At 38.3% G+C, this 25,982-nt stretch overlaps 1 protein-coding gene across 2 annotated transcripts; it reads right to left on the reverse strand.

Moving 5' to 3' along the window:
* Window positions 1-13,183: 13,183 nt before the first annotated feature.
* On the reverse strand, window positions 13,184-25,926 carry LOC114272876 (disease resistance protein RPS4B). Of its 2 annotated transcripts, none has more exons than XM_028214580.2 (7): window positions 25,633-25,926; window positions 18,702-19,346; window positions 17,397-18,495; window positions 16,967-17,242; window positions 14,909-16,879; window positions 14,042-14,587; window positions 13,184-13,602 (listed from the first exon to the last, which is right to left on the reverse strand). In XM_028214580.2, exons 2-6 carry the CDS (start codon window positions 19,223-19,225, stop codon window positions 14,072-14,074), a joined length of 4,386 nt encoding a protein of 1,461 aa, XP_028070381.2. In that variant the 5' UTR covers window positions 19,226-19,346; window positions 25,633-25,926; the 3' UTR covers window positions 13,184-13,602; window positions 14,042-14,071. The 2 variants fall into 2 exon arrangements, with proteins under 2 accessions (XP_028070381.2, XP_082750624.1); XM_082894498.1 differs by lacking the exon at window positions 13,184-13,602 and having other exon boundaries at window positions 14,128-14,352; window positions 14,486-14,587.
* Window positions 25,927-25,982: the final 56 nt, after the last annotated feature.

Below are 25,982 nucleotides of genomic sequence, written 5' to 3' on the forward strand. Positions count from 1 at the left end.
GCTTCTGATGCCAGTCCTTTCACTCCTCACCTTTCCAAAAGGCTCCATCAGGTACCCGAAAATTTTGATTTGAAGTTACTTTCCTTCTTGCGACTGTACCTTCTTAAATGAACACTTTTTATTTTTCCGTGTTGTGTAGGACCCCGCAGTTGTTGACTTTCTCAGTACCGTGGCTACTGGCCATGCTGCCTCCACCAGGCCGGACTCAGACCTAGATGACACCCTCCATTTGTCTGCAAGACTCGTGAAGATGCGCACCCCTTGTATAGCAGTTATAGATGATGATGATGAGGCTGAGTCTTCTGATCATTTTTGTGACCTTGTCCCACGTATGCGTCGTCACCGTCCTATTGTGACTGAGGATGCCCCTCAATTGGTCAGATGTTCCCCTCATCGCTCAGCTTCAGAGGAGGAGTGCCATCTTGGTGACGAGGTTACCGGGTGTAATAGCCCTCACCACTAATTACTAATTAAGCTACTGATTACTGCTAAACTGAGACTGATCATGATAAGTAATTGAGCTGACTGAAAAACTGAACTGATTGATTGAATGTGCTAGTTTAAATGCATATCTATATGTTGACTGTTAAACTATCTGTTCATGTTTTATGCTTTAAACTGCAAACTGAAGGACTTATCGGCGGCCGAATCTGAAATTGATTAGTGATATGTGTTAATCATAATTTATGTGATTTTATGGTGTATTTATCTTAAATGTGTTTTGGTATGATTTAATTGAATTAATTAAGGATAAATTGTAATAGTTGGCTTAATTACCACTTTGCCACCTAGTGGCCCACCTCATACAAAACATATTGAGCTTCATTACATTCATACCAAACATTTCATCAGCCTTTTTCCTTGAGAGCTAGCCGGCCAAGAGTGAGAGAGAGTGAGAGAATTGAGTTTAACTTGATGGTTTGCTTGGAAATTGGAAGAATTGTTAGAGAATTTGCCAAATTGAGCTCCTAGACCTTGAATACAAGACTTAAGGTAGAACATCCACCTTCTTGAACTTGTTTTTGAATTGATTCATGCATGGTTCTTGTGTCCTTAGTGATCTAAGCCTAGATTGAGCCTTATAATGTTGTATTGTAGCTTAATTCATGCATGCATGTTGCCATTCTTGAGTTTTAAAGTTATTGTTCATGAGATTGCTTCATGCATGTTCATCTTTTGATCATAGTTCATGATTTTACCATGTTTTAGAAGAAATTGGCTCATTAGAGCATGTAACTGAAGCTTTGAATTGGTTTAAACTCATGCATGTCATGTTTGAGCTTTGCTCATGAAAATTGGTTTGAAATTGGATTTAATTGAACTACCTTTGGGCTTTGATTTCTCAAATTGATCTTTGAAACATGTTATACTATGGGTTTTGAAGTGTTTTTCAGAAAATTAGCCCAAAAGGATCGAATTTAGTACATTAAAACTTAGTTTTGAGCTTGAGGTTCGAATTTGAAATTTCTAGATTTTGGACTCACGCTCGAGCGGAGTGACTGACGCTCGAGCGTGAAATTCGTGCTCCTAGCACTTTGCACTGTTTTACAGTCCACTCGAGCGGGGTATTGGACGCTCGATCGAGGACTTGTGTCACACGCTCGAGCGGGTATTGAGCGCCCAATCAAGCGTGATTTTCACACATCCAGTACTTTTTCAGTCTGCTCGAGCGGGAAAGTTTACGCTCGAGCGTACCCTTTTGTTGCATGTCCGCTCGAGCGAGGAAACCCACGCTCAAACGGGACCTCTATTTTCCAAAAATGTTTTCAAAGTGCATCTTTTCATCCTCATTCCATTCTAGGCATTCTTAGGCCTAGTTTAAGGCATCTTAATGAGGATATTGATGTAGGACCACACCGAGTCAAACTAGGGATTAAGTTACTATTTTTTTCCCAACTGTGTAGCGTAGTGTGTGTTCGCTCTGTAACTGTGTAGGGTTGGCAACCGAGGACGCGCTCTAGCTTATCTGTAACCCAGAACTCTGTGAGTAACAATGTTGTAAAAATATGTTCGAAAATGAATATTTTCTGAATGATCAATTGAACTGTTTTCTGAACTGTTTACTGTTAACTAAATGAATGTTGTCCTCTATTCTGAACTGTATTGTGGCATCCTTAGCAACTACTGTTACTGTTACTGCTACTGTTACAGAGATCTCTGTCGGTTCCCATGTTTGGAACCATTACTGATGGCCATCATTGACTGTTCGGTCTTTCAAGACCTACTGTCTACTATACTGTCCTGCTATTGGATGTACCACATATGATTGTTATGACTGAATGACTGATATACTGAATCAATTGACTGTTTTCAATACTGAAAGGACATTCATTCTTAACCTCTTTACGCATTATGTTATTCACTGGGCTTTAGCTCACTGCTCATATATATATATGTAGGTGTACAGGCACCGGACCGTTGCTAAAAGCGTCGGGGTAAACTCCAGTTTTGTCAAGCCAACCTATGTGCCTCACTGCGAGGTTCCGGGCCTGTCAAGCCAGGGCTTTGGGGGTGTTTTAGTATTCCCCTTTTTGTATCTATTATGTAACTATTGTTTAGACCGAATGTTTTTGTACTGTACTGTTTAATAGGGATTAAGTCCTTGTCCTGAATGATTGTATACATTGTACATACTGTCTTGGTACTGATTGTATATATATATATATATATATGAAAAGTCTTTTTGCATACAGACTGTCACAGCTCATTGGACATTGTCTATTTACTGTTTTGGCTTCCGCCATGCCCCTGTACTCTGTATTACTGTTAAGTAGGCCTTCGGTAATCTCGGATTACTGGCCGGTTACGGTACTAAACCCATAGGGGCAGGTTTGGGTCGTGACACTGGGGCTCATCATTCTGATGTTGAGATTATTGAAGGTACTGATGTCACAGAAATTGATGCCGCAAGCCATGCTTCTAGAAGTAATGTAGAGATGAGGTGCGCCTCTGGGAATGGTATGGAGGTGGATGTGCTAGAAATCTCTAAGACTCGCTCTGGCATTTATGGTGGTCCTCATCCTCCGGCATTCTTTCATTTTTCAGGGATGACTGCTATTGTTCAGGCGTCATTAGACATTGAGATCGACCAGACGCCCCCTGTACGGCCAAGTGACCTTGTTGATGCTAGGAGCCCTTCAGTTGCTCCGGCTTTGCATAATGATTCTCCCTCTGGTAATCTTTCTTTTTGAAGTTTGTCATGTACTTCTATCTGTGAGAAATCTTTACTCAAATGGCTTTACTGTTCCCCACCCTTAATAAGACTTCCTTATCTTTTCTTCAGTGTTAGCTGCCATCGGGGTCCTGCCTTCACCTGCCTCGGACTTTGCTCCGACTCTCTTTGTGACTTCTCATGGTTCTCCTTCTCAAGAGGAGACACCTGCCTTTGAGACGACTGCTAGAGGTTCTTCATCGCCAGTGCCTTCGAATGTTTTGGATCTGAATCTCAGCGATTTCCACTTTGATAGTGATGTTTTTGGTCTTTCCCCTTATCACTCCGCATTTTCAGGCTCGGGACCTCTACCGGAAGTTACCCCTCCGGGTGGTTCATCTAACCCGATAGACATTGGGGAGATTCCTGAGACTAGTAGCTTTTTTGACCCAATTCCTCCTTCAGCTTCTGGCAAAGTATCATTTCTCCATTATTGGGTAGCTCCTGAGTTTGCTTCAGTTCTACAGCTTGTGAATTCGAGTTACCCTGAGACCTTTGCTTCATTTGCTTGCCAATGTCCACTCATTCAGACTGCTCTTCTTGAGTCTTATGTCACTATCTTATATAGCTTGGACATGCAACGGCTGTGTGACCTGAATGGGAAAGTAGTCGAGACAGCGTATCAGGGGATCTCTGACATGGAGCGTCACCAAGTGGATTTATCATGGCTTCGGAAGTGCTTGGATATAGCTTCGAACGCCAGTCATCGGGTGGAAATTTTATCTGTGCTTGCCTCGTATCGGACCTCTATAGATGAGACAAAGGTAACTCTTCGTGAACTTGAGTTGGGCTATACTCGGGCCTTGGAGACTTTAGAGGCACACTCTGCTGTTTGTCCTCCGGATGTAGATGTGACGGGCAGTTTCTTCGAGGGTGTTTTTAGGAGAGATTGAGTTTTTTTTTTTTTTTGTATTACTTTCTTGCCCCTTTCGATAAAAATGTTTTATCTAGGACAATGCAATGAAATGACAAAATCTTTGCTGCTTGGATATTTTCGCATTGTTTTCTCATTCTACTTGATAAAATATTTATTTCGAATGATACAATGGAAAGAACAATCATATGCACATGTTTATAAAAGTTGAAATATTCTCATTAATTCTTCAACTTTCTTGACAAAAGTATAATAAATTCACTGCAAGTGATGGGATAAACATACACCAGAAAGAAAACCAACTTCTTCATAACGTAAGGGAAACACAACTTTTAGATAAAGTAAGAAAATGAAAATAAATTTCAACATAGATGAGTCTATCTACGGATAGTAACGCTTCATAAACTTTGCATTAAGCGGGCCAGTTCGGAAGCCATCTTCAACCCTTACAAGCCTGTAGTACCCGCTTGAGCTTGCTTGAACCACCCTGTAGGGCCCTTCCCATTTTGGAGAAAACTTGGGCAAGGGTTGTCCTCGCATGATTGGGTCTACAATCTTCCATACTAAGTCACCTTCCTTGAACTTTCTTGGCACCACAGTCTGATTATAGGCTCGGGCGATGGACTCATGATACTTTTCCATGACTTTTGCAGCTCTGTCATGCTTCAAGTCTGGTGGTTTGAGGCTCCAATACCATCCCCGAGGCGAGAGCCATCTGAGCAGATGGTGTTTCCAACTCTATAGGTAACACTGCCTCGGACCCATACACAATGGAGTAAGGAGTTGCTTGAGTCGGCTTTCTCTTTGAAGTGCAATACGCTCATAGGGCTACTATCAACTGTTCGGACCACGTCCCCCCAAATTCATCCATCATCTTGCTTAGAATCCTTATCAGTGTCTTGTTTGTGGCCTCCGCTTGCCCGTTCCCTTTTGGATAGTAAGGTGTGGATTTGTGATGCTTCACTTGGTAAGTCTCTAGGAGGCTCTTCACATATTTGTTTATGAAGGGAGTGCCATTGTCTGAGAGGATGGTGTTTGGTACTCCAAACTGACAAATGATATTCTCCTTGATGAAGTTCGCAACCGTGGGCCCCGTAGCGTTCTTCAGAGGGATTACTTCGACCCACTTTGTGCTCAGTTCTGTAGCTGTGAGAATCCACTTGTACCCCTTAGAAGGTGTGGAGATGCGCCCTATCAGATCAAAAGCCCAGGTATGGAACGACTAAGGCGTTTTGATACTATGCAGGTCTACAGCTGGAGCATGGATCAAATTTCCGTGTTTCTGACAAGTCACTTCTTCACATGATGGGATGCATCTGACTCCATGGTCGGCCAGTAATACCCAAGGTGTATAAGTTGCTCGAACAGCCGAGCCCCTTCTTGATACTCAATTTCGTGGGCTCTTCTGAGAACTAGATCCAACTCCTCCTTAGAGAGACACCTCAGGGGAGTGCCCTCAATGCTTCTTCTATTAGCTTTGAGTCCCCCCGAATCTGAATCTTCTTAATACTACGCTTCTCAGCTGCTATCAAACCTAAAATAAGAGCCTCATACTCGACTTCATTATTCAAACAATGGAAATCCAGTTCATAAGACAAATATAACTTTTCCCCACTTTTACTTGTAAGGACTATCCCGATTCCTCCTTTCCCTCCGGCTGCTGCTCCGTCAAAGCTCAATGTCCAAAAACTTTCCTCGGAAGCCATAGTTGCATGGACCTCTCCTCTTAATTCTTCATTCACTGGTTCATAGTCACCACTTGGAAATTGGGCAAGGAGATCGGCTAGGGCTTGGCTTTTGATTGCCTTGAGAGCTACACATGTGATCTCGAATTCACCCAGTGCTAACAACCATCTTGCCACCTTCCCGGTTAGAGCAGGTTTGCTGAGGAGGTATCAGATTGGATCATTTCTAGTAACAATCTGAATCTGAAGTGCTAAGAAGTAATGCCTGAGCTTTTGGGCGGTGAATACCAAGGCTAAACAATGTCTCTCTATCGGAGTATATCGGACTTCTGCTCCTTGAATCTTCCGGCTGATATAATACACTGGGCGTTCTACTCCATCTACATCTTGGACCAATAATGCCCCTATGGACTTGGGGTTGAGGTTAGGTACAACATTAGAGGCACCCCGAGCTGCGGGGCTATCATGGTTTGAGGCGAGGTCAAGGCCGCCTTGATTCTCTCGAAGGCCTTTTGGTGCTCTTGGTTCCACTCGAACTTGGCATCTCCTTTTAATAATGAGCCAAAAGGGGCAGAGATCTCTGCAAGTGCTGGGATAAACCTCCGAATATAAGACACCTTCCCGAGGAACTTCTTTAACTCCATCTGAGAATGCGGGGGAGGCATTGCTCTGATAGACTTGACCTTGTCTTCATCTGCCTCGATACCATGTCTATGTACAAGAAACCCGAGAAACTTCCCAGCCGTCACCCCGAAAGCACATTTGAGAGGATTCATCTTCATTTTGAATTTCTGGCACCTCTTGAATACTTTCTCAAGGTCTCGGAGATGGTCTTCTTCTTTCTTAGATTTCACCACTAGATCATCAACATAATCTTCCACTTCATGATGGATCACGTCATGAAAGATTACAGTCATAGCCCTTTGGTAAGTTGCTCCGGCATTCTTAAGTCCGAAAGGCATGACCGTATGGAAGAAGTTTCCGAGAGGTGTTCTAAAAGCAGTCTTTTCTGCGTCTTCTTTAGCCATCTTAATCTGATTGTATCCACTGAATCCATCCATGAATGAGAACATCTGGTGTCCCGAGGTGGCATCTACGAGGGTGTCGATGTGAGGTAGAGGGAATTCATCATTCGGGCAAGATTTGTTCAAATCTCGAAAGTCTACACATACTCTGATTTGACCATTCTTCTTCTTTACTGGCACTATGTTTGCCAACCACGTGGGGTACTGTATTGGCCGGATGAAACCAACCTGTTGAAGTTTTTCAATCTCCTCCTTAATCTTCTCTTCGAGATCTGGATGATATTTTTGAGCAGCCTGCTTAATTGGCTTGGAGTTTGGGAACACATTAAGATAATGGGAGACTAGGTTAGGATCTAGTCCGGGCATTTCCTTATATGACCAAGCAAATACATCTGAGTACCAGCTTATCAACTTTAACAACTGTTTCCGCTTCTCTGGGCTAAGGCTCGAACTTATGAATATCGACCTTGGAGCATCTTGTCCATCACTCAGATCTATTTCAATAAGTTCCTCGGGCTAAGGCTTCGGCCCATCTTGCATGCATTCTGGAGCCACTTCAGGCTTTATTACTATGTCATTGTCAGGAGACTCTTCTTTTGACTTGGAGTCGGTGGCCGAAGAAACTGACTCCCCACACATTCACAAATAGTACACCATCTTGCCCCCTTCTCGGACTTTCGTCACCTTCCAAGGAATAGGCGGACTTTCTGGTCGAGACAGCACCCGTTTACTTGATTCTGCCCTTGGCTCCTTGTCATCTTTGATATCCTCCCAACGAGGAATTTTGACTCCCCGAGGCTTAGAGGTGATGAGAACTTCTTCGATAGCCAATTCGATGAAGTAGATGGCATCAGAATAATGAGCATCATTGGTCTCAAAAGGCCTTTCTGTAGCCTGAATTGTCACCGTCTTCTTTCCCCATTTAGCCTTAACACATTGATGATAACTCGATGGTACAGCCCCATATCTATGCATCCAGGTCCTCCCTAGGATGATGTGATAGTTTGCCTTGGAATCGATAATATGGAACTTGGTGGCCGAGCGAATCTCTCCGACGGCTAAATCAACTATTACGCATCCTATAGTAACTTTCCTTTCTCCACCAAAGCCAGTGATGACTATCAGCTGCTTCACGATGCACTCTTCAGAGATTCCAGCCTTCTCTAGAGTAGCGCAAGTCATAATGTTGATAGAGGCTCCGCTGTCTAGAAAGGCCCTTTTAAACTCAACCCCGTTAATAAAAGCAGTCACATAAAGCGGGCGATTATGAGAAAAGGGATACTTTCGATCGGCCTTGGAGAAAGTAATGGCACTAGATTGCTCTTTTGCCTTCCTCGGGATAGATCCCTTAGTCGACATGCATTCCTCCTGGTGTGCCTCGACTATATTAATGATAGACTTGGTGATTTCTGTTCTTGCCTCCTTGGAAAGTCCAAGCTAGTCGAAGAATTGCTTAAACTTTACACAATCTTGCAGGGTTTTGGCATAGTGATCCGAATCTTTTCCACTATTGGAGGCTCGTAGTTAACCATCTCCTCGGTCTCTTCAAAATAAGATGCCATATAAACATGGTGTCCTCTTTTTTCGTAGTACTATTCTCCTCCTTCTGGATCAAAGGGATCTTCGACATGAGTTATGAAGGTTTTGCCCTCTAGATCGAGAGCACTTCCATAGTAAACTTGCTTACCCTCGGGCTCGAGGATGTCGTCCAGTTAATAATCATTGTCATTGAGATTGGCGATAGCCTCAATAATCGAGCCTTCATAAGCTATCATAGCAACATTCTTGCCCTTGTCTCGGTGCTGAGGATATGGTTGTTCTCGAATGTCTTGAGTCCCTTGCTTTTTGAACCTCAATTCGTCTGCCTCGAATTTATCTCTGAAGATTTTCCTGAGAGTCCAACACTTCTCTGTCGGATGCTTCAATGTACGATGGTAGACATAAAATTCAGGGCTCTCACGGTCCTTTTTTGATGGCATTTCTTCAACATAAGACAATTTTAGCTTTACATCGACCACCCATTCCTTAACTAGAGCTTTTACTTCCTCGATTCCACATGGATAAGAAACATTTCCCTTTTCACCATTATATTGCTTTCTCTTCTGGCCTCTATGACCTCCTCCTTGTGACTTTCGGGTATCTGGGGTAGAGGCAGCAGCAACAATAGGTCCACGAGACGATTTGAAGCTAGTCTTGTAACTGGCCTTAAATCTGGACTCCTGAGCCTGAGGAATGCTAATGTTCCGAGCTGCTTCTATTAATGCCGAGAAGGTGGGTAGCTTGTGATTAACTAGAAACATTTTGTATCTGCTCAATGCCCCTTCTAGACAGATTTGAACCAGATAACTCTCCTCTACTGCTTCATGGCAATCCACGGCCTTGTCCTGAAACCTTTTGACATAGTCGAGGATGTCTTCACTTTCCTGCTGCTTTTCTTTACACAATGTAAGTGTGGTCACCTTCTCCGCCACTTGAAAGAACTTAGAGTGGAATTTGTTAACCATTTCCTCCCAACTTCGGATAGAGTTTGGGGCCAAATTAACATACTAACTATATGCTCGGTCAGTGAGGGACTTAGAGAATTCTCTCAGCCGGAGGACGTGGTTTGAACCATGAATACCCAGAGTCTCAATGAATAGCACAACATGTTCTCGAGCTTTCCTTGTTTGCCATCAAACTTGATAAACTTCGGCACTGTATACCCCTCAGGGTATGGATAGCTCAGCATCTCAATGGGGTAAGGCAGCTTGACATCCGAATTAGGCAAAGAGGGTAAAGTCCTCTTGCCCCATTCAAGATCGAACATGGCTTGCACATCGGTGAGAGTGAGAAACTGTTGAGGGAGAGAGTTTGATGGTGGTATTCCCGGAACTTGGCTTATGGACCCGAAGACTGAGCTAGGGGCGACTTGGCCATTCTGGTGCTGCGAATTCATCATTGGTGAAGACACTTGACGATACTGGCCATCAGCGCCTATGGACAAGCCAGTTGGTGATGGGGAATTGAATTGAGGCCCGTAAAGTCCACCGTACGGCGTAGCTGTACTAGGTTGGGCTTGCAAATTTGTTGTCGGCACCAAAGGAGGCCCGCTTGGTACTTGAGTAACGTTTGCTGGTGGCGTAACAAGATTAGGTACGGGCAGAGCTCCCTTTTGAGCCATCATGCTCCTTATATTTGCCTGGACACCAACAGTCGCCGGAACGCCATTCATTACACCAAAACCTCCCCTAGTTACCATTGGATCTTGGCTTGGCATGCCATGGAGCCCAGGCGTGGGCAAACTGCTGCCACCTATTGCGGTTTGAGCATGTGTTACTGTGGCCGTGTTGCCATGAGCCATAGGCTGACTGGGGCCTACTTCTCCTTGGATTTGATTTTGCACTCTAACAGGAATAGCTCCACCACCAGTTTGATTTTCGTTTGGCGCCGGTGCAAAATTAGAACTCATCACCAACATGGTGTGAGTGAAATTTTGAAGAGTGGTAAGAATCTCCTGCTGAGTATTTTGAAGTCCTTGAATGGCTTCAAGCAAAAGTGGTTGATCTGGAGCCAAGGTCCTGTCATCACCAACATTAGAGGATCCTTGTTGGTGAACTTCATCTTCTCCCGCCATCTTTGTTGGAGTTGTGTGGGTTCCAGATCTCGTTGGGACCATTAACCAATCTGCCTCCCCAGCAGAGTCGCCAAATGTATGAGAGGGTTCAAGAATGTCGTTGGAAAATTTGAAGATCTTCGAAGATCCTTGAAGAACAACTTCGAATTCTCTAGAAGATGATGAGAGACTTAGATTCTTCAATAGTCTCAACTTAGAAAGACAAGAGTGAAGGAGATGATGGAGATAAGAGACTGAGTGAAGAAGAAGGCAAAGTAGCTAGAGAGAGAATAATAACAAGACTCTTCCATGGATCTCCCACTTTCACTCTCAAGGTTGATAATGGAGAAGGGAAATTAGTTCTTTCCCAAGAGTTTTCTCTCCAAAATCCATCACTTGTAAAGCTATGGGTGGGTGCTATTTATAGGCACCTCATGATGTAGGATGGAGCCCATATGCAAGGCATATGGGGAATATTCTCTCTAACCACCTTGTCTGAGGAGGTGACCTCTCCAAGGATGAGGAAAACCCCGAAGAGGAGATCAAGCTCTCGGCGAACCCTTCTTCTTAGCCACACCTAACCAATGATCCCCAATCATCCCAAAGAGCCGAGGTAGTCCTAGAGGACTCCCTGCCGCTAAATATTGCCGAGTCTCATGGACCCCCCAGAGTCGTGCTACCTCGACCCGGGTATAGGCTAGTTTAACCGAAGAGTGAATTTATCTCCACTCATTGTCCTCGGAATCGGGTCCTTTGTTCGAACTCCATTACGCCCATGGTTCTGGTGCGTAGATCACGGAAAGCTCCGAGCCCGCAAGTGTTCTGGGACTCATTAACAGAGCGACTTCTAGATTGCGTTTGAATCCGTTCAAAGCTAGGTGCCTCGAATCTCTAGGTTCGTGGATCCGAACCCTTTCGAGTTCGAGCCCCAGTAAGTTTCTAAGTTCGTGGATCCAAACCCTTTCGAGGCTTAGAGCGATTCAGCCCGTTTGATGGTGATAAATCCGAGCCCACCAATCTCGGACTTGCGATAAATTCGGGTCCACCAACCTTGGAATACTGGGCCTAATTAATTTAGTGGGTTCAAAAATAACTCCTCTTACAAAATATAGCACATTCTAAAACTTCTAACAACTTTTAAAGCCATAGACACCACTTCTAACCTCACACGCCTTGAAACTTCTCCTGAAAATTGAATTCTTGACAAGTGCAGCAAACAAGCAAGTTTAAAAAGGCTATTTTGAAGATCTCTACATTGCAAAAGAGCAATCCTACAACAATGCAGACTGTGATCATTATAACAAATATTTGCGCCCCTGCTAGCTGCTGAAACAAATTTTTAGGCTGTGTTTGTATCAATGATTTGTGAAGGGAATGGAAAAAAAAATGAAGAAGAAGAAAGCTCTATTTTATTCATTTTCCCCTTTCTTTTCCCTTTCCATTTTCAAATCTTTAATCCAAATGCAATGCAAGGGGAAAAAAAATAGTATGAATCACAATATCCCACAAATCCAAATTGAAGAGAGGAGACACAATATTCCACAATATGACAATAGTATGAATCACACCATCCCAAAAAATAGCATGAATAGAGGAGACCGTGGCAGAGGAAAAACAAGATCCCACAAATTCAGATTGAGACTTACAATAATATATCGAGACACTTGTTAAGATAATTTTTAATTTTAAAATAACAAATCATTCTGGTGGAGTTTCAATACAACTTTAATATAAGATTATTATTATTATTTAGAATTCTTATATAAAAATTACCTCCCGAATTATGTGACGATGGTATTTTTGAAATTATGGGATTTTATTTATTTTTTGGATAAATTACACTAACCTCCCCTTAGGTTTGGAGAAAATACAAGTAGCCTCATAGTTTTGTCATAAGTACACTAACCTCCCTTTTAGTAAAACTAAAGTGGTCGAAACTAATATAGAAAGTGTGAAAACACAAGGATAAATAAAGAAAAATATATAATTCAGTATAAAAGAGATGACAACATCATTTTCAATCCATACGACCAACAAATTATTGACGAAAAGGGAGTAAAGTATTATGTGACATAAAACTTTAAGGGAGTCTAAGGTAAGTATGCCAAAATTGACAACCAGAGGCAAGCCATAATTATTTTAGTTAAACTCAAGCTTGGGCAAAATTTTTTGACAAAAATTGGGCTCAAGCTTAGACTTGGATAAATCTCTCGACACTTCGAGTTAAGTCTAAGAAGACCCTCAACCTATCCAAGTTGAAGCCCATTTTTGGAACCAAAAAAAAAAATAAGTGGTGATGCTAAACGGGCCATATGAAAATGGAGCCAAAAATGCATAATAACAGGCAGGAAAGAATGAGGGAGAACATTGCTTATTCCATGAAGAACAGACATAACAGAGTAGATTCTGGGAGAGGAAAAGCAAGACCCCACAAATCCATATTAAGAGACTCGAACAATAATACCCAAACCTACTTTGTAAGGCACAACCAATAAATAATGTAGGGTAAAATTTTATTATAAACAACCTTATTGATCAGAAAATCAATTTACAACTCTATAATCATAATTTGAGGTCTTCAGTAATAGTTCTTTCTGACTCATTTCAGAGTTAACTGGATTATGGTGGTTGATGAATCCACTAAATATTACTATGGACATCATTAATAGTAAATAATCAATCATCATCATGCTCTTGGTGGCTAGCAAAACCATATATAAATGTATCATCCTTTCATGAATTTTTCATGACAATCCATAATAAGCAAAGGCACAGTGAAAGATAACAACAATCATATTTTTTTATTTTGTGAATGGCAACAGAAATTCATTAATAATAATAAAAAAGATATAGAGAATACAGATCAGAGCGATACTGTTACCATAGATCATGCCCCAAAAAGCATAAACCTTCACCCAAAGACCCTCCAAATGTTGGCAAGTCACCAACTACAACCAACAAACAACAAAAGAAAACCCAAAAAAAATAAAAAAAATAACCATAGAATAACTACCTTATCAGTCCTACAATCACTTCCTCAAAGTCAGAACTTGTTTTTCTTGAAGCTTCAATCTCTTAACCCCCTCAATGCTGTACACAAAGTCATTGATTGAGAATTGTGCATTGTCCAACTTTTGCTTTCAACCATAGAGCAGTTCTGATCTTGATCACGTCCACTACCTCATTCCATTTGATCTCTGTGTTGTTGAAAACTCCTTATGAGCCAAACAATCCAAAATACAGCAAAAAGATCAGTGTTGAATTAATTAGATACATTAATCCCTGAGAAACTAAAGGAAGAAGGATTGGAAATTTTTTTAAGTAATGCTAAACAAACACAAAAGTTATACAAATTTATGGAGAAGAGTGGTTGAATTCAGATTTTTTCACTTCAAAATAAAAATACATGTTAAGGTGGTTTTGATTGTAAAATAACACATCATTCTGGTGGAGTTTGTGTATAACTTTTATGTAAGATTCGATTTTTTAAAATTCTTATATAAATATTTCATCTAGGTGAGATTTTTTTTATTTTACTTTTCAAAACTGAAGGACTACCCAACAAAAAAAAGAAAAAAGAAAAGATAATTAGTTATGAACATTGTGTACAAAAATATATGCAAAAAAAGGAAATGCAAAAAAGTCTATACATACCGTTTGCTTCAACTCTTCTAAGTTTTACAATTAGTTTGTTGAACCAACTTCTGCTTCTTCAAGAACGACACTTTGGTAAGGTGACAAGGTGTATTGGGTCGATGCTTCATCATTTGTCTTCGTAACATTTTCATCAACCTCATAAACTAGATTAACCCCACACCTTTTCACCTGTATTGGCTCATCTACGATTATTGAGATCTCAACTTCATCACCACCTTCTAATTGCATTTCTAAGCAACTTTGTGGTAGGAGTTTGAGCCACATCTGATCTTCAAAGATGAACTGATACTGAACATGATAAGACTGATCTGGTAGAAAAACAATGTTTTTATTATGAATATCATAGTGAAGAAAACTTGAACCATTGAATTTTTCTTTGGATCCGAAGAAAACTACGCATACAATCAACCCTAGTATTTTCTGATTTATAAGAGGAGGCACCATGAAAGATAAATATGACCCTGCACTTTGGTATTGGAACCATCTGGGAACCTCACCACCTGGAAGTAATATCTCAGAAGAACTCTTGAGTGCAGAAAATTCCTGTTCCAATAGATGATGCATTAGTTAATTTACAAACTAAATTTCTTTTTCATAGTAAGATTTGGAATAAAAAATAATTAATCCAATCCGATATCATGATGGCACTTTATATCTTGAATTTGTGGAGAGAATAGAAATGGAAAGGGAAAAGTTAATGAAATATGAGCTAATTTATTTTTCCCCACATTTCCCTTCCTATGTTTATCTCCACAGATTCAAGATCCAAACATAGCTTTAGATTAATGAGATATTTGTAATTGTATTAATTCAAAATTAGCAGGGATTAACGGTACAAATGAGAGAGAGAGAGAGAAATAGTACCTCATGCTTGGTGAATACTTCTATGAAATTATTTGCAAACGTGTTCTCAACTAATTTATGGCAACCATGAAGGATCATGGTCTTCCCAACTAACCCTTCTGATTCAATGTTCTCTAATGAAGCACAGTCGCTGGCATTCAATCTAACTAAACTTGCAGGAAGCTTAGGAAGTGATTGGAGCTTTGCACTTTTATCTAGGTTGAGGTATCCCAAGTGAGTAAGGTTACTGATGCCATCCGGTAAGGTACGCAAACCATTTCCACTAAGATTCCAGTATTGTAATGAGTTCAGCCTCCAAATTTCACTAGGCAAATCTGACAAATTGCAGTTTGCCATCAACAATTCTTCCAAGCAAGTAAGGTTGCTGATGCTGTCTGGTAAGGTACACAAATTGTTTCCTTCAAGATCTAAATGTGTTAAACTAATCAACCTCCCGATTTCACATGGCAGATGTGACACATTGCAGCCTGAAATAGACAATTCTTTCAAGCAAGTAAGGTTACAGATGCTATTCGGCAAGGTACATAAATTGTTTCCTCTAAGATCCAAATGTGTTAATGAAATTAACCTCCCAATTTCACAGGGCAGATGTGAGACATTGCAATTTTTCATCTTCAATCTCTGCAAGCAACGGAAGTTACAAATGCTATCCGGTAAGGTACACAAATTGTTTCCTTCAAGATCTAAATGTGTTAAACAGATCAACCTCCCGATTTCGCATGGCAGATGTGATAGGTTGCAGCCTGACATATACAAATTCTGCAAGCAAGTAAGGTTACAGATGCTATCTGGTAAGAAACACAAATTGTTTCCTTTAAGATCCAAATGTGTTAATGAGATCAACCTCCCAATTTCACAGGGCAAATGTGATACATTGCAATTTGCCAACTTCAATTTCTGCAAGCAACGTAGGTTACAAATGCTATCTGGTAAGGTACACAAATTGTTTCCTTTAAGATCCAAATGTTTTAATGAGATCAACCTCCCAATTTCACAAGGCAAATGTGATACGTTACAATTTGCCAAATTCAATCTTTGCAAGCAAGGTAGGTTATAAATGCTATTAGGTAAGGTCGACAAATTGTTTCCTTTAAGATTCAAATGTGTTAACGAGATCATCCTCCCGATTTCACAAGGCAGCTGTGATATGTTGCAACCTGACATATACAAATACTGCAAGCATGTAAGGTTACAAATGCTATCCGGCAGGGTACCCAAATTGTTTCCATTAAGATCCAAATGTGTTAATGAGACCAACCTTCCAATTTCACAAGGCAAATGTGATACGTTGCAACTTTCCATACACAATCTCTCCAAGCAAGTAAGGTTACAAATACTCTCTGGTAAGGTACCCAAATTGTTTCCTTTAAGATCCAAATGTGTTAATGAAATCAATCTCCTCATTTCACTGGGCAGATGTGATATGTTGCAGCCTGCCACATCCAAATTCTGCAAGAAAATAAGGTTACAAATACTATCCGGTAAGGTACCCAAATTGTTTCCTTTAAGATCCAAATGTGTTAGTGAGCTCAAACTCCCAATTTCACGAGGTAGATGTGACAAATTGCAATTTGCCATCTTCAATTTCTTCAAACTCGATCCCTGTAATGACAAACCAATGGAATCCACATTCTTTGTTTGCAATGCTTGAGATGAGAGGAGTGTGTACCATGATTTAAATGGTGATTCTTTAAATCCAGCTAATTCTCCTAGTTTGGAACAGCCAGATAGATCAAGATATTCAAGAGACTTCAACATCCAAATGTTCAAGGGAAAGTGTGCAAGCTTTTTACAATTAGCCATATCTAAGACAACAAGTCTTTTGAGGCATCCAATAGATTCATCAACCTCTACCAAACTTGTGCAGTCATTAAGCAACAGTTCCTCAAGACTGTAGAGTCCAGAGAAGTCAGGAGTTTTGGTTAAGTAATAGCAATGACTGAGATAAAGGAATTTCAGATTATCAAGATTCTGTCAAAAATACAATAAGAAAAATTATTTTTCACAAAAAGTACAATATGATTGATGTATAAAAGAGAGAGAGAAACAATCGTGTACCTTGGTTCCCTTCCAAACTTGTTTTAGACTGCTATAACGCAAGTCAAGAGCAACTAACTTCTCCATATATAATTTCGCCGACAGCCACTCCAACGGACAACCATTCCAACTTAGCCATAATAGCCTTCTAAAATTATGTTCAAAATCTGAACTTAGGTGAACGTAGTTGAGATGAAGTAGCCATAACCCATTCATCTTTTCAAATGCTTTTGCATTTACTTGGACCTCTTTTGACTCCGGAAAGTTTAGGAAGAGGCCTTCAACTGTTTCAGTTCCCTGAAAAGAAAACCCATAACCGTAGTGAGAAAACAACACATAAATCCAGTATGTTCATGTCAGCAATTCTGAGAATTAAGAATGTGCATAAGCATATGGAATTCTTGTAGGAAACATCAAATAAAAATTAAAGGTTGATGCATACTGCTCTTACCGTGCCATATCTCAGCACTTCAAGGGTATCATTATTATACCACAATCTACTACGCTTCCCTGGCTCCTTTAGGGATTCTTGCCTGACGATTTCTCTACCCATATCTCTAAGCATATCATGCATCTCAAGCTGGTTCTTGCACCCAATTCTTATGAGACATCGATCGGCCAGAACACCCATCCCAATTATTGGGTCAAAATTGCATCCTTCTAGTATCTTTATTGTAAAATCTCGATCCATTCCAATAAAGAAACATGCTATATCTAGAAATAGCTCCTTCACTTCTTTACCTAGTGAATCAAAACTTATCTTAAGTTTTCCTTGAATGCCATCGTCAGGGATTTTTCTTAATTTTGCTATTGCACTTTTCCAATCAACAATGTTTCTTCCACACAAATAAGAACCCAAAACTTCAAGAGCTAAAGGAATCCCTTCGGCATAATCGACTACTTGACATGAAACCTCAGCGTAATCTTTTATAGGGTGGTCTTTCTTAAAGGCATACCAACTGAATAGTTGAAGAGCTTCGTTCTTATTCAACCCCATTGGTGCATATATCTCATCCACATTAAGCAAATTCAGAAAAGACTTATCTCTTGTTGTTATGATGATTCTACTTCCAAGACGAAAGAAATCTCGATTTATGGCTAAGGCCTTCAATTGTTGGACATTGTCCACATCATCCAAAACAAGAAGAACCCTTCGAGACAAAACTCTTCGTTTTATAACCTCAATTCCTTGATCAGAATTTCTTATATTATGAGTTTCATTTTTTACTATATCAGAAAGAAGTTGCTGTTGTAAAACAACTAGACCATTTATTTTCTTTGAAGTTTCTCTGACGTTTGCAAGAAAACAACTGCCTTCAAAGTTACGATGGATATGATTGTACAACATTTTAGCTATTGTCGTCTTACCTATTCCACCAATCCCCCATATTCCAACAATGCGGACATCATTTGAATCCATGCACACCAATGCGTTGAGGTTTTCTAGTCGACACTTCAGTCCAACTGAGTGGTCTGCAACATTTAGATAAGTAACACTTAATTTGTCTCCAATCTCTTCAGTGATTTGCTCAATTAACTTTGCTTCATGTCTGCCAATTTGAGCATAATTATTAAGAAGAAAAAACAAAAGAAGAGAGAATTTAGTAAATTTATAAGTGCCATTACTACATGATACAACATGCTAATTTAGGCAAAAAAAAAAATAACAGCAATGCTAGGAAAACGAAATTCAAATACAAAATCAGATACGAAATACTTGGATTGACAAGATTTGTTAGAGGCTCGAGAAAAATACCCATTGACCACATTCTTCAAATCCCAACCAGACAGATTAGCAGCCTCCGTAAGAGCAGCCCTCCATTTCTCCACCTTGCCATTTGAACCGTTTTTGAAATGTTCTTCATGCTTGGCAAATGCTTCTGCAACACTCCCCTTCTGTGCCCGCACATCGGATGGGTCAACGTCATAAAAAATAGGCAGAACAATCTGTTGAAAGGTCTTTCTACACTCCATGATCTTGACAAGTTCGTCAAGGCACCACCTCGAAGCTGCATAGTTTTTTGAGAAGACGATAAGTGAAATTCTTGATGACTCAATTGCTTTTAGTAGTTCAGAACCAATATCTTCTCCTTTGTTGAGCTTCGTGTCGTCTCTAAATGTGTAAAAGCCATTTTGCTCTAAAGCGGCTAACAAATGGCCAGTAAAATTCTTGCGGGTATCAACGCCGCTAAAACTCAAGAAGACGTCGTGTTTGCATTGTGGTGCAATGGAGGAGGAAGAGAAAGAGGAACATGTTTCTTTTGCCCAAGAAACAGTCATGCTCAAATCTCAAAGATGAATGAAAGTTTGTGAATCCTTTGCCTTTGTTTGAGGAACAAGGGATAGCCTTGTATGCTTCTTCCTTGTTAAGTGGCTTGCATTCTTCAGAAGATTCTTACCTCTAAAAAAAAAAAAAAAATGAAGAAGAAGAAGAAGTAGAATTAGCAAAGGGAAAACTCACCTCCCCAGAGGAGTAGCACTAATTGAAATAAATGGAGAGAAAATAGATTTAAGATGGTTTTGTCATACATAACCAAAACTAATAGAAGCAAAGATAAGAAAAGTGATATGATTACCATAAATAAAAATATTTGGGAGAGGGGAAGATTTAAATTGACATGGGTGAGATTGTAAAAAAATACATATGAATTTGTTTAATTTAATTGAGTACATAGCTTTTGATAGAACAAAATAGCAAAAAATAATCTAACTGATCTTGCTCGATTATTTAGATATAGGATCTGTCATATTTATACCTTATTATGTGCTTCTTTCGTTCTAAAATATTAGTCTCTTATTCCATTATTTTCCTAAAATATTGGGTAAATTACAACAGTAGTCTTTGTAGTTTACCTTTTTTTTTAATTTTTGGTCCCTATTGTTTCAATTTGATCACTTTTGCCTCTTAATTTTACAAATTGTGTCATATTAGTCCCATAAATAATGGCGGTTAAGTTTGATGGACGGAAAATCAAATGATGTTTCAATTTGGTCCCTGTAATTTACAAGATGTGTCGATTTAGTCTCTGTTATTTTGACTTTCCTATAAATTATAATGACCAAATTGACACATCCTGTAAACTACACGGACCAAATTGAAATATCATTTGATTTTCCGTCCATTAAACTTAACCGCTGTTATTTATTGGACCAATATAACACAATCCGTAAAATTAATGGGCAAAATTGATCAAATTGAAACAACATGGACCAAAATGAAAAAAAAGAGTAAACTATAGGAACCATTTGCATAATTTATCCGATAAGTCCCCTTTTCAAAAATCAATTAAAATAACACGCGTTAAAAAAAATAAAAATAATAAATAATAAAAAAAATAACATGAATTTTTTATTTTGCCCTTCTTTTAAATTCATTAAAATTGCTTGAAGTGTAATAATTGTACTACTAAGAGTAGTTTTGGAAATTTATTAATATTTCTGAAATGTAATAATTGTATTATCAAAAAAAAAATTGAATTCCCCAAAAGAGAGTAATATTTTGGGACGGATGGAGTATTTCTTAGTAAATATTATAAATCTTTGTGGTAAACATTACACAAACTTCTGGAAAAATTATGATAATTTGTAATTTTTAAAATGAAGTTACAATCATTTGTGATACAATTATATATTTTCATGTTGTGATACAATTTTTTCACGGAAATGTTACTCAACAATAATAAATTATATTATATTTCAAGCTCTAAAATAATCCTTAGTAATGATTCAGACCTCTACAAAATATCATCCTCACAACTCTCACTCACTCACTCGTGATTGGTCTATGTAAAAAAGAGAAAAATAAATAAATAAATAATACAAACACATAATTGATTCACATCACTGTGGGAGTAGTGGGGATCTTCCCAAAAAGAGGTCCCAAACATTTTCTAATAATCCTCGGGGTTCAGTGTGTTAAAGACAAGAAATTGAGACTAAACCATTGTCAGCAGAGCCCACAATGAGTGAGGCAATTCAAAATAATTAACCAATGATCAACACTAAAGCATAGCCTACCTTTGATTCATGAACAAACAAAACCCTTCAAAGCCGGTGAAGAAAAAGCTTCATCAACAACAACATTTCTAGTGATATACACGCATTATATATTCTTTTAAATCAGCTAAATTAAGCTCCCAAAATGCTAATAATCTTCAACCACCGACATATAAAAGAAAAATAAAATTGAAGGTGAAATCACGCAGAGCAGATTTCTTTGATTCTAGAAATTTGAGTTCACTTTCCACAAAATTGAGTTTTTTTTTATAGAAAAATTTCAATTTTCATATCGAAATTTCGAAATTTCTCTGTAATCATATCAGAGAAGTTTTGAAATTTCTCTCTGAAATCTCTTTGAGTTGGGTGAAATCTCTCTGAGTCGGACAAAATTTCTCTGAGTCAAATTTTTTCTATGAAAATATTGAGAGACCTTAGCTAATATAAAAAAAAATTGGACCTCTCCTACTACACAAAGTTGGAGATGGATTTTTCACTAATTTTCCCATTTTTTTAATATTGTATGCAAATTTTTTATTTTTTAAATATTCTAACCTAAATACGCTTAAAAAAAATACAATATTTGTGAAAAAAAAACTTAAAAATATTCACCAAATACCCAAAACAAAACAAAACAAAACAAATATGAAAATTTAATATATTTTCGTATTTTGTTGTATTTAATGAATTTTTTAAAGATTTTTGTACAATTTTTTAAAAAGTGTATCTAACAATTAAAAAAAAAATGCCTGTTAAAAAAATAATAATTAAAAAAATTAATTAAAGTATTTTTAAAAATCATTAAAGACATAAAAGTACGAATTGAAAACTTAGAAAACTGTTTTTGAAAACTAACCAAACAAGTTTTCTTAAGAAAATATTTGAGTCCTAGAAAAATTTCTCACAATTTCACCCACAATGATTTGGTATGATAGGTGTCAACTTTTAATTTGTTATATACCTAATGATAAAAGGCTCAACTCTCCTCCCACATTATTATGAATGAATTTGTAAATTTAAAATTGAGGGGATCTAGTATTGTTATTTTTCCTATGCAAAACAAAAAATTATTAATGATAATAAATGGCAAAAAAGTAAATTATGCTAATAGTACCTATAGTTCCAATTAACTCAATTTTGACCCACAATTTTAAATTTAGTGTCAATTTAGTCCAATTAAAAAGAACAATTAAGTTTTTTTGACGAAATTAGCTCACGTTAATGGCACATGACCACTTTTCAAGGGCATAATGGTACATTGACGTGTTTTCCTATCCACTACGTAGCTCGTCTCTAGAGGACTGCTAAATGCCCCTATCTTTTTCCTTTGAACCCCCACCTCTTCTATTTTTTTATATTATAATTTTGCTCTAACATCAATTTTCATTTTTGATGCCATCTTTATCCTTTTAACTTGAACCCCAACCCCAACCCTACTTCTATCTCCACCTCCACTCCACTCCGATCGGCAGCCTCCTCCGACAGTCATTCCTGTGCCTTCTCACCGATGACCACCTCTTACAATCTCTCACCACCACGACCCCCGTCCACTTCTCTCTCTCACTCACTCTCTCTCTCTCTTTTCTTTTTCTTCTTGGGTCGCCGCCCATACTGTCCTTCACGGCTGTCTCGCTATCATGACCGTCACCCCACAATCGTTATCACGAAGGAGAGAAGACGAGACGTAAGTATGGAACCCAAATGTGCCACTCTACCTCACCTTACTCCACAGTCATCGCAAACCCAGATGCGTTTTTTTTTTGCCCTTGTCGTCGACGGCTTTAAGTATGGAACCAGCGATGCTAGACGAGGTCGAGATTGAGGTCTAGGGATGGTGAGAGAAAAGAAAGAACTAGGGGTGACAGCAGAGGTTGGTGGCAGTGTGCAGCGATGGAGGCTGTAGCCAGAGCTAACCGTCATCTTCAATGGCCACCAGAGATAGCGATGGTGGTTTCCAGAGTTGGTGGGAGTGGAATTAGGATTAAGGTTAGGGTTAAGGTTTGGGTTTGGGTTTGGGTTTAGATTTGGGATTAGGGGTATAGTTGGTATTAAGGTGGAGGGTTTAAAGTGAAAATGGAGGGCTTTATTTTGCTAGGTGGCAGTTCAAAGAAGAAGGAGGGCCAAAGTAAAAAGGTAGGGGTACATAGCAACCCTCCTGTCTTTAATGTCTCTTACAAAGCATCGCCATCGACCATCAAACCCTTCGTTCTGCCAAACCCATATCAACCACCAAACCCTTCTTTTTTCAAATAATACCAAACCCACCCCAGCACCATCGTCCAACAATATGAACCCCCTCTACCACTATTCATCTACCACGTCCGCCATCTCCAATCTTCCATCACCAAACCCTCTTCCAATTCCCACCAATTGCCTCATCATCATCATCATTATCTTCTTCTTCTTCTTCTTCTTCTTCTTCTTCTTCTTCTTCTTCTTCTCTCTCTCTCTTTCTAATTAGATTTGACTTAGTCAACTTAGAAACTCAGTGTGTGAAATGAGTAATGGAAAAATTGACTATTTTATCCTTGAAAAAATAGAGATGTGCTATTCATGCGTAAGACTGAGCAAGGAATCCGTAAAATCTACAAATCGATTTGGTCCAGTCCAATCTAATAGGTTTGGACTGATTTTTTGAATTCATGGTTCGGTTCTAGATTGAAAAATTGAGGAACCGCGTTTTGCAAATCGGTTCCAAATTACACTTCACGGTTTTGGATTGGAACTAATTCGGACCGTATGCAACTTAGACTATATTGATATCATACATTCCTGATACATACTATCATACCTCTTATTATCATACCATACACCTATGGAATTTGGTGTGGAATTTGCTGCTATGAAGCTGCTGCTGTTATTATTGTGTTTTTTTTTTTTTTTTCTTTTTTTCTTTTTTTTTTTTTTTTTTTTAAGTTTTAGTTTTAGTTTTTTAATGGTCTAGTGGAACCAATTTAATTTTTTCTTTCTTGTTTTTTTGAATTTGGTGATTGCTGCTGCTATTGTGGAACTAGATATTATATTTGTTTAAATTAAAGGTAGAACAATATGCATGTTAATGTTTATGTTTTGAAAAATTATGAAATGAAAATGTTATATGATTTTTCTTTGCTAATAGATTATGTGAATCCATGATTCCAAACCGAATCGAACCGTGCTTAAATGGTTTTGTTCAAATTGGTTCCACGGTTTAAATGGATTGAATTAGTTTCAATTTTTATGGAACCGTAGATAATAGATTGGTTTCGATTTTAGTCCAAATCGAACTAATTCGGACCTTGCTCACCTCTATTCACGCGAGTGATTTTTTTCCAAAAAAAAAAAAAAAGCCTAATTGTTGGATTGGACTAAATTAACACCAAATATAAAATTGAGGATCGAAATTGAAACATTTAAAACTATAGGTATCAAAAGCGGCAAATAATAGGGACTACCAGTATAATTTGTCCTAAAAGAAAAGATAAATTACACTGACTAACTTGAGATACAAGTTTGACATATTTACATTGATTTTCCTTCTACTAAAATTTAATCAACCAAAGTTAATGCAAATATGAGTAGATAAAACGGGGTGTGGTTTTTCTCAAGTTGTCATATCAATTTAATAAAGCGTTTGGGCTTAGTAGGCCTCTTTTGGAACCAATTTTGGTGATTCAAATCACTCACTTTTTAGGATTCTTAGAGCATAATATTCATACAAAAAATCAAGATGATTGGATATCGATAGTTGTAGCTTTCAATCATGTTTGTTTTAAAAAAATTAGACGACAAATATAATTTCAAGAATAGTCATCCATTTTTTGTAATACAAATCTAATTCAAACATATAGCTACTGATATCCGATCATCTTAATTTTTTTTGCATGAATATTCTACTCAACAAATCTTAAAAAGTGAACGGTTTAAATCACCAAAATCGATCTCAAAATAGACTTACCAAACCCAAATGTTCTCTCAAGCTGAGATGATCAATATGAGAGAAGCCCAACTCTAACGACAAACAAGAAAAGATATACATTAAGGCCTAGTTTGGGAAGATTGAAAAAAGACAAAAAGTCAAAAAGTCACTATCCTATTTAAGTCACATCATCTTATTTAAGTCACATCACCTCTCTAACACATCACTTCAAACCCAACCCAAACCCAACCCATATTTCATAAAAAGTCAAAAAGTACACTTATTTAGTCTTCCCAAACTAGGCCTAAATGTAAAAGAGAAAAATCATTTTTTTAGCCATATAACTAATGAATTACTAATAAAAATGATGCTAATGTTAATTAAAATTTAAGATAATGTAATATAATGTTAAATTTGTGTGGTTTAATGTATTTATTTAGCGACAATGCTACAAACCAAGAATTATTACCCATGAATAGCATTGTGTGATTGAGATTTATCTGAGTGATAAATAAACCAAACAGTTTGAGTTCGACTCATGTTCGCCTCGTTAAAAGCTTATTCAAGTTTAGTTTATTAAGTAAACAAGTTAAATTTAAACATATTTTATAACTCATTAAAATTTTCAAATCAAATTTAAACAGTCAAATCAAATTTAAATAGTTAACTGTTCGGTATATTTATCACTCCTACATCAAAGTTATGGACCTGCAATACAATAATCAATCTCATGAACCCAACATTACCTAAAATATACTGACATATATGTTCTTATTTTATTTTTTTTACGTACCTTTGTATGATGGAGATCTATGCACATGCTCCAATCTCCATGATCGTCATGTGCAAAAGAAAATTTGAGTTGAAGAGTGAAGAAAAACAAAGAGAGAGAGAGAGAGAGAGAGAGAGAGAGAGAGAGAGAGAGAGAGGTAGAGCTTGAGCTTGAGCTTGAGGATGAAGATAGCAAAAGAGTGTAATTGCTTGGTCTGACGGGTAATGAAAGAAAAGGTATCCAGAGACAATTTATTGATTGTTTTGTTGTATATAAGGATGGAGGAATAACCTGCTTAACTGTTTTTGCGTTGGAGTTTCCTCTATTGAAAGGGAGAGCAGACACGGCGAGAGAGAGAGAGGAAAAAGTAG

Source organism: Camellia sinensis, chromosome 11, assembly GCF_055761805.1.
Source record: "Camellia sinensis isolate YWXY chromosome 11, ASM5576180v1, whole genome shotgun sequence".
Lineage (NCBI taxonomy): Eukaryota > Viridiplantae > Streptophyta > Magnoliopsida > Ericales > Theaceae > Camellia > Camellia sinensis.